The sequence below is a fragment of the Rhodamnia argentea genome, chromosome 5 (genome assembly GCF_020921035.1).
Source record: "Rhodamnia argentea isolate NSW1041297 chromosome 5, ASM2092103v1, whole genome shotgun sequence".
In the NCBI taxonomy this organism is placed as follows: Eukaryota; Viridiplantae; Streptophyta; class Magnoliopsida; order Myrtales; family Myrtaceae; genus Rhodamnia; species Rhodamnia argentea.
The window spans coordinates 7177352-7186513 of NC_063154.1; the positions used below are offsets into that span (position 1 = coordinate 7177352).

At 43.1% G+C, this 9162-nt stretch overlaps 1 protein-coding gene across 1 annotated transcript; it reads right to left on the minus strand.

The window, feature by feature from the left end:
• Positions 1 to 431: 431 nt before the first annotated feature.
• Positions 432 to 4819, minus strand: LOC115754366 (protein NRT1/ PTR FAMILY 3.1-like). Its single transcript, XM_030693366.2, has 4 exons — positions 4660 to 4819; positions 4333 to 4550; positions 3005 to 3564; positions 432 to 1526 (listed from the first exon to the last, which is right to left on the minus strand). The coding sequence occupies exons 1-4, from the start codon at positions 4724 to 4726 to the stop codon at positions 626 to 628; spliced, it is 1746 nt and encodes a 581-aa protein (XP_030549226.1). The 5' UTR covers positions 4727 to 4819; the 3' UTR covers positions 432 to 625.
• Between the last annotated feature and the right edge of the window lie 4343 nt (positions 4820 to 9162).

The window sequence follows — 9162 nt, forward strand, 5'->3', positions numbered from 1 at the left end:
AATATGCTCGATACAACTAATTTGTAGTGCTTTTTCCTCGCTTGTTGATCGAAATTTTCAGCCAAACCCAATTCACTAGTCAAAATGAGCACAAAGAATGCTACCAAGTATAGTAGGATCGTTTAGATCTTTGACAAAAAAAAAAAAAAAATAGTAGGACCGTTTAGATAGCAAGAAACTATATATTATATATCTGTCTTTTTCAGAGAGTAGACACGTGGATGAAGGTTGTAGGCTGCAAGGTGGCACGGCAAAAAAAAAAAAAAGAGTTATTAATATGACAGCCTAATAATACTGTCGGTTATTTTTTAACACACGATCTCTCAATTAATAAGTATTTTAGGCAAACACGCGATGATAGTACGTGGATCTCCGATTGAGATTGTACCCTTACTGATAATACTGTCAGTAAAGTATTTCCTTGAAAAAAATGGAGGCTTTATTTTTCTACTTCCATTAAGTGTCAAGGACTTGATAGGAACATAACTTGCAGCGAGCCGCCGGAGGATGCTTCTCCTTCTACGATTGTTAATACAATCCTAAAAGAGTATTTACAGTCGCACCATTAAGTGACCCAAATAGAGAAACTGTGTCTACCGATAACCTCCTCAATAACTGGTATCAACTAAACTTTTGCGAGCTCAACCGCGGCTTTATCTTTATCTTCTTCGTCTGTGACATCCACAGCTTCCACAGTGTGGACCTGGACCGGCTTCATCGTGTAGAACTTGGCCACACAAACGTAGTACAACAGATTCAGAGCCTGCAACAACGTCAGCACCCAGTAGAAGTACTCCAGCTTCCCTCGGTTCAGGTTGCTGTCCGGAAGCCAATTGGACCCATCAGGCCCGGCGCTGTACTTGTGGACCAGCGAGACCATCAAGGTGCTCAAGTAGTTCCCGGCCGAGATCGACGTCCAGAACAGCGCTGTTGCCGTGCTCCTCATGCTCTCCGGGGCCTGGTCGTAGAAGAACTCAAGGTGCCCGATTGCCATGAACGCCTCTGCGATCCCGTGCAGCGCGTACTGGGGCATGAGCCAGAAAACCGACATGGGTATCATGGCATGCGGCAAGTCCAGCAGCCCGTGGGCCTTCGCGTAGTGCTTTCGCTTGACCTCGACGAAGCCTGCGACGAGGGTAGCCAGGATGGAGATGAAGTATCCGATTCCCATGCGCTTGAGGAAGCTGATCCCGCGGTCGAGGCCTGTGAAGCGGCGGGCCACCGGGACGAGGAGGCGGTCGTAGGCGGCTATAGTGAGCAGCATGGCAGTCATGGTGAAGACCGACATGGAGGCCGCAGGGATCTGGAAGGAGCGGCCGAGGTGGCGGTCCACCATCTTGGCCTGCTGGAGGGAGAAAGTGCTCTGCTGCGCGTAGGCGGTGTAGAGGATGATGCCGGAGGCCCATATCGGGCCCATCCGGATCATCGTCTTGAGTTCTTCCACTCGGTGGACCGTGTTCAACCTCCATACGTTAGGCGATTTCACATCATCCTCTGGAGTGACGATGGCCGCTTTGTCGAGGAACCTGGAAGTTTGATCAGCCAATTAGTGAAACAAATAAAAATAAAAAAAGGCCAGTTAGGAACATAATTATTACGTGGTAGAGCAACATTGTGAACTTGATGGTGTGCAAGGGCTTAGTCCTTTAATTTGTCCCGGCTTAACCTATGTAGTTACTGTACTGTCTTCTTCGGAGATCTGCCCCTTGTCTGTCTGTTTATGCGAAAGCTACCGAACATTAGTTGAAAAATGATGGAGGAGCAAGCGTCCTTGTACAGTTCAGACCATCCATGCAAACGAAAAACGACAAGCGAGAACCGAGAGACAGAGACCCTTCATAATAACGAAGAGAGAGAGAGAGACCATATTGCTCTGGACCATCTTCGTACATTTCTCCAGAGGCCACATGCATTCACGTGTGCAAACGATTCAAGATTCGGTTCTTCCAAGTGGGATTTCCTAACGTGTGGTCGTGGAGGAACCCAGCATGAGCCAGTGGTCTCGCTCGCGTGGTCCGATGAGAGCCCACAAGCTTTCATCTTCACGCCATGGACGACTCGTCAGAGACCAAACCGAGCCGAGACGTCCAAAATGAAATGCAGGACGCGCCCGGCCGATATAATCTCGGTGGGTGGGTTCCTGTCTTGATTCATGGAATTTGTCCGGATTCCTTCTTTTCGAAATGAATTTAGACGCCATCTTCCTTCAGAAGAGAATTTCTTTTATCTGGACAGTCGTGATAAACTTTTTGACGCTGTATATCTCATGGATCATGAATTCAAGCTTCGGCTGCTTAGTTTTGTCGTGGAGTAATCGACTGTGTCAAGATACATCATCAGTGATTTCCTTCGCCCTTTGGCTTTTTCTGGGCTAATCCGATTGTCTTCTTCATTCAATAAGAGAGGTTAGATAACCTAAGTAGTTTTACGGGGCGTCCAATCATTAGGCTGTGGAAACTTCCACATCGAAAACTAAGGATTTCCTTAGGAAGGCTGCGATCTAACAGTCGACAAGATCTATTACTTATTTTTGATCACACGATCTCCCAATCAATGAGTACTTTATGCAAAATACGCGGTGATAGTGTGTAGATTTACAATTGAGATTGTATTATACCTGATAATATTATCAAATAAGCATTTTCTATTTATCTATTTTACATGTCCATATATAAGGCCACATCTGTTATCATCTTAAATTAACATAAAATAAATTTCATCAATCATTGCTTATACTGTGAGGTCCGCGCGAGCCTTTAATGTCATCAATTGCGCGACTATGGATTTTCAAGTTCTTTGTCTAACCTAGTAGAGTTTGACTACTGGAACAACTAGGTTGGCTTATCATTGGTTTTGCCTAAGAAAGGTTACGAAAACCGTTTGAGCGTTGCATTGATCTAAAATATATCTTAGTATAACATGATTAAATTCGCAATAATTTGATGATTTTCTTCCTTCTTAGCAAGCACAAACATTGACATAGAAAGAGAGAGAGAGAACTTACTTGACATGGTTGGTGTGGACAAGCTTCCCATCGAGCGAAATTGAGGCATCGAGCTCCTCATTCTCGTACAACAATGTCGAATCCGTCACCATCGCTACCCTCCTCTTCCTGAACGAAGCCACGCACACCTGCAACAAACGGGTAAACGGGCTGCCTGCTGGATCCATCATCCTGTACAGCCGGTACCCGCCGATCAAGGTGATGACCGAGAGGAACATCAAGAAGGTTGGAATCCCGAGACCCCAGCCCCATCCGATGTAGTCCTGAATATAAACGAGCACCGTCACTGCCAGCAGTATAGACACCCCCATCACGAAGTAGTACCAATTGAAGTATTTCCACGTCTTGGTGGACTGCTTCGGGTCGTTCGGATCGAATTGGTCCGCCCCGAAGGCGACCACGCAAGGGCGGATCCCTCCCGACCCGATGGCTCCGAGCAGGAGGGCTGTGTAGAGGACGGCAAGCTGGCCGCCGCTGGCCTCTTGGCACCTTTGGTCGCCCTCGCACGGGGGAGGCCTCAGCTGGGGGAGCACGGCGGATACGGTCAAAAGGGTCATTCCCTGTCCGCAAAACGAGGACAAATTATTGCTCAATAATGGAATGGACGGTGGTCCTACAGGGCGGTAAAGTGTTTATTCGATGATTGCGTGCGGTTTAATGAGTGGGTTTGACATAAACACCGAAAGACGTAAGGCTCATGTTTATTTACTCAAGGAAACCATGACGAATCCATCCATCTGCCCGGAGTGAACGATACCCATGGACTCCAATCATGCTCCCAAATCATTGAGAAATCAAATGAGAACTGTTAGTCTGTCAGTCTGATAGTAATATTAGTTATTTTTTACCATACGATTTCTCAATCAGTGATTATTTCATGCAAAACACGTGTGAATCTACGATTGAAATTGTTCCATCCCTAATAGTACTATCGAAAAAGCATTTTCATCAAATCGATGTTGCCTCCTTTTTTGTAACCTTATCGTCAAAATCTTCTCAGTTTTCTCCATTTTTTCCCCAGAAGCCCTGAGCTATCTTAAGGGTTAATCATATGTGGATCTCTTTCCTGCGAGTCGCTTTCATAAGTAGAGTGTATACAGTAGAAAAATGCAAACAAGTTAACAAGTTTTGCATACGGTCCTCGAATCCGTCTTGTTTATGTCGCCATTATTATCGTAGCATTTCCTACAAAAAACAAAGGTCACTTCCCGAACAACTTCTACTTCTTCTCCAACTTTGTCTTAAGATGCTCGCGATCTCGTTTGTGTCGGCTCTCTCTATCACACGCGCAAATCATACACAGAGAGACAAAGAGTAGTTGAACTCACGACTACATAGATAATGGAGGCGACGCTGACGGTCCAGAAGCGCCCGGCGTAGGCGTCGGCGACGAAAGCGCCGATGAGTGGCGTGAGGCTGGCGGTGCCACCGAAGCTGGTGACGGTGTTGGCTGCTTTCGTCAATGGCATGTGGAGTTGGGCCGTCAAGTAGCTTAGCATGTTCGTGTTGAAACCCACCACCGCCAACTTATCGCATACCTCATTCGCTACACCAATCCATTCAACGTAATCAAACAAACATTCCAGAAGATTAAGAAGAAGTAGAAGATGAGGATGAGGATGAGGATGATGATGATGAGAGCTTGATTGACTCACAGAAAATGAAGGGCATGGTGACCATCCCTCCCTTTTTCCTTCCTCTTCCATGGCTTCCTTCCTCCATTTCTTTCTTTCTTTTTCAATTTCTCTCCTCCGTTGTTCTCTATTGTTTTTTCAGTGCTGAAAGTGTCTCTGATCTCATGCTATTTATAGTGCTCTTCATTTCTTCTTCTTCTTCTTTTCTTTTTTCGCCTAGCTTTTTGACATGGTAGAGACGTAGCCACAAGAGTAATCCAGTAGCGGTGATAAGAAAGGCTTTCATTTTTAATTTTTTGTGGTGCTTCGGGCAAGCACGGGGACGATGATGTTTTTGTCGTGTCAAAGAGAGACGAACATGCAAATGTGAATATATGACCATAGCTCCAATAATTGAAATCGCCGGCGACCTGAACAAAATAAAGGCGTCAGGACATTCGGGTTAAAATACGTTATATGAAACACGTTTATCACTTAGGAAATAAATATCAGCCAAAAACTTAGAACGTCTACGTTCATTTTTAATAAAATTGGGGACGAGACAAAGTTTCTGTCAGCTTGGAAAATCTTGACATGGCAGCACAATCCAAGTGCAAAAAACGACTAGATTTATAGGGGCCATAATAGGTTCACATGACATGTTTTGGTTTTGCCACATTTTGGCTTTCAAAGGGTTATTGAGAAACATGGATTGAGAAAGAGGCCGACGGGAGGTTGAGAGTTTCAGCCCCACACATATCATTATCTCTGAGCCTTTGTTTGTTTCACGAAAAACAACTTTCAGGAAAATATTTTTCGGATTTTGGTTCGCAAAAAATAAGTTAGTTTAGGAAAATATTTTCCACTTATGAAAAAAAACTCTTTCGAAAGTGGGAAAAATGTTTTCTCCTTTTTTGAGAAAAGGAAAATATTTTCTCTCATCTTTGCTCCCTCAATTCATTTACATTCATTTTCTTTTCTACTATTTTTTTTTCTTTTCTCGTTCTTCCTCCTTCCTTCGCCTACAGCTCCTTCCTCCTTCTTCCTCCGTCGACCACGGGCCTCGGCAATGGCCGAAAATCAAAAGAAAAAGAAAAAAAGAAAAAAATAAAAATAAAATATTTTTTTTTTATTTTTATATACCCACCCATGCATGACTGAGTTGGTTGAGAGCGTGCTATTTCTCGTCAGTCACTTGGTTCGAAACTCCCAACTCGATTTCGTGACTTAAGTGGGGGGCCATGGCTGGTGGGCCACTGTGCTAGCTCTCCCGAGGTGCTGACGCAAGCGCAAGCCGTTGCCTAAACTTGCGGATCCTCGGTTATAAAAAAATAATAATAAATAAATAAAACAATGAAAGGAAATACGCCACTAATTTATTAGAACGCGCGAGACACAAGCCAAAACACTCCATAGGAGGGATTGCTTTTACTTGGTAACGGTAGGTTGGCAGGGAAAATCAAACCGGTGGCATACATCTAAGCCGCTTCGACAAGCCTGTTTCTTAATAATTGAGCCAAACCCTAGTTATGCTATGTAGGCTTGAAGACTTGTATATGTAAAAAGAGTCTAACGAAATATATGGGAGAAAATTGTCTAAAAAGTCGTAAATCTATTGTACGGCAGCCAATTCGATCCTAAACATTTAAATTGTGCAATTTAATCCTAAACCTTTTGACGATTTGTCAATCTAATCCTAAATTTTTTAATTGTATCATTTCAATCACAAACATTTTGACGGTTTTCCGATTTAATCCTATATATTTTGATAATTTATCAATATAATCATTTCGGTCAATAATCAAAACATTAAGTTTATGATTAAATTAATAAAATATCGAAAGATTTATGACTAAACAAACACAATTAAAAAATTTAGAATTCAATTGGCCTCCATATAATAAATTCGGGACTTTTCCGACAATTATACCGAATACATGGTGGAGATGAAATAATAGATTGCCCAAAAGAGGCGGACTCGCTCAAATTCGGTGGTTGTCACGTCAAGATGATCACTGGACCATGATTGTATGTAAGGAAAACACTTGCCAGAAATTTCCAACGTCTCTTTTTTGTTGGGTTTAGAGAATCTTCCAACTCGGTACATCATGGTTCTAATTTAACTGCCATCATCGTTCATCCTCTCATTTACGTGTCTTGTTGACCCAAATCATAATTCCATGGATTTTCCCGCCACCCTTGCTGACCAGTGACCAGGAGGAACCATCGATGAAGTACTAACAACATGCTTAAATGGATCAGCTTCTTTCTTTCGTATCGATCTTGAAGATATACTTCAATATTTGTTATGTTATCATGCAAATCCAGACAAGCATTTGTCCGTAGATGTGCTTGGCTTGGTGACTGTGAGCTCTCGCTGTCTCTACATGCATGGATAGCTCGCTCGTAAACCACTGAATATTTTTCCATCACTCTCTTATTAGCGAAATATGAGTCAGTGAAGCTTTTTCTTGATAGATTTTAGAAACGACGAAACTGGAGCCATGCCCGACGGACTAAGTTCAGTACCAAATGGACTACTTTTTGCTAATTATACATACATATGATTATTTGTAGCGTTAAACAGGAAAAAACGTGTGGGCTCAAGGGGAAAAATGAAAGAATTTACCGAGTAGCATGTTCTACTTCTGAAAAGCTGTTCATCCAGATTTTTGATGAATTCTTGTTCTACCTATCAAGTTTCTGCAAATAGGTCTTTTCAAGCAAATTCACGTCAACGTGCTCCATAAATTTGTTCATCTCCTATCGGTCTATGCAAGCTTCAATGAACCCTTGGTTTACAACTTGTGCTTCTAGAAAGGTTATTCCAAATTCACACACATTTCCCGTCCGATAGCTTGATCTCCTTCTGCAAAGCCAACACCTGGTTGTTCATACTAACCGCATATGGCTTGTGTCCATACAAATTGTTTGTTCTGCACACTCAAATACACATAATGGCGAATTATAATTATCTTGTAATCTTTGAAACATTATAAGGAGAAATTTCTCAACATTACGTGCACTGTTTCTTCTAATCCTCGACTTATTTTCTGGCAATTTACCAGCACAAGTTATTTCCCATTGTAGGTGAATACGTTCTTCAGCAGTCATTTATCGCTTCTCGTGGTAAAATTTATCCTTGGTAGCTTCTCTTGTCTGTTCACACAGGAAGCGTTGGCATCTTGTTCATCTTCTTTTTCTGGCAAACTCCTTAAGATGGCAGGGTCAATCCTCAATATTTATACCAAAGATCATCCACACCGATCTCCCTATGCTCTGAAAGTCAGTACAGCCTTGTTTGTAAGGTGTATTAATCTCGATAACTTGCATGGTTCAGCTCTTTCCCCCTGTATTTTCATTGTCTGATGCCAGAACAAGTGGACACGTTGAACCATCATCCTATATATGTCGGCTAGACTCGTAACTAGAGAGAACAAAACATCATCGTCCCGTTCATACACACATGCTTTTTCTGGAGTTCCATGAACTGTAGGCCTGCAAATTTGTGTGTCTGTCCGGTCACAGGTCGCTGTTCTTGAACAAACGGAAGGCAAAGAATAGAGAAACGCGAGGAGATGATCTCAGGGCATCGAAACAGTCGGTCTAGCCCTCGCTCTCCATCACCGAGGAATCTTTCATCATCCAATAATCAACAAAGTGACCACCTATCTAGTTGTGCTTGCTGAGCATAAACGGGACTCGGGAGAAACAGTTCCGTGGGTCCATTGAGTTCCGAAGCATCTTTGCAAGGCACGGTGGGGCAGATGATGCAAAGCACGATTAGAACAGCGAAAGCGCCGAGACCCCACGGACAGATCACGCAGCTCGATAGCCCTTTTGTCTCGGCTCGAAAGGCGCTTTGTCTCCACCCCTATGTGATCATGCGCAAGCGCCACCGTCTATTATCATCCGTCTTTTGCTGGTGCGGAATCTTCAAACCACGTGCCTTAACCTCTTTGATTTCTGTGAAGTTCCACTGAATGATGAGATCATGGTCAATGTGATCTCGACCAGTTTCGGGTCGCCCGCCTTGAATGGTAGACCTCAGTCACGGTTAGTCCATCTCCATCTCTGGGGTCTCACTGGTTTTGTCATTTGCTAGCAACAGCGAGTTGGCTTCGCCTGGCTGGATTTTTGGAACCATTTAGAGGACTGATCACTCCAAATCAAAGTGGGAATTGCGATGCATGGATTTTCTATCTATCGACAGAAAGAATCGTCTCACCCATTTGTATCTATACCGTTATTAATATTCCATGAACCGTAGGCCTGCAAATTTTTCCTTTGTAGTTTTTGGCAAGAGAGGAGACAAATCACGCAATAGAGACGGGGATGATCCACCACTATGGAGGTGGCTATCCTGCCTCCTCACGTCGTTCTATTAAAGTAAGTATTGGGGACATCCAAACTTTGCAGAATATTAGGTGCGCCAGAATTGATCTGTAAAATGGTATATTAAATAACGGTATAGATACAAATCGTAATAAAATCATTAATCCGAAACGAACTGTCTTACAAATGAGACAATAGCGAATATAAACA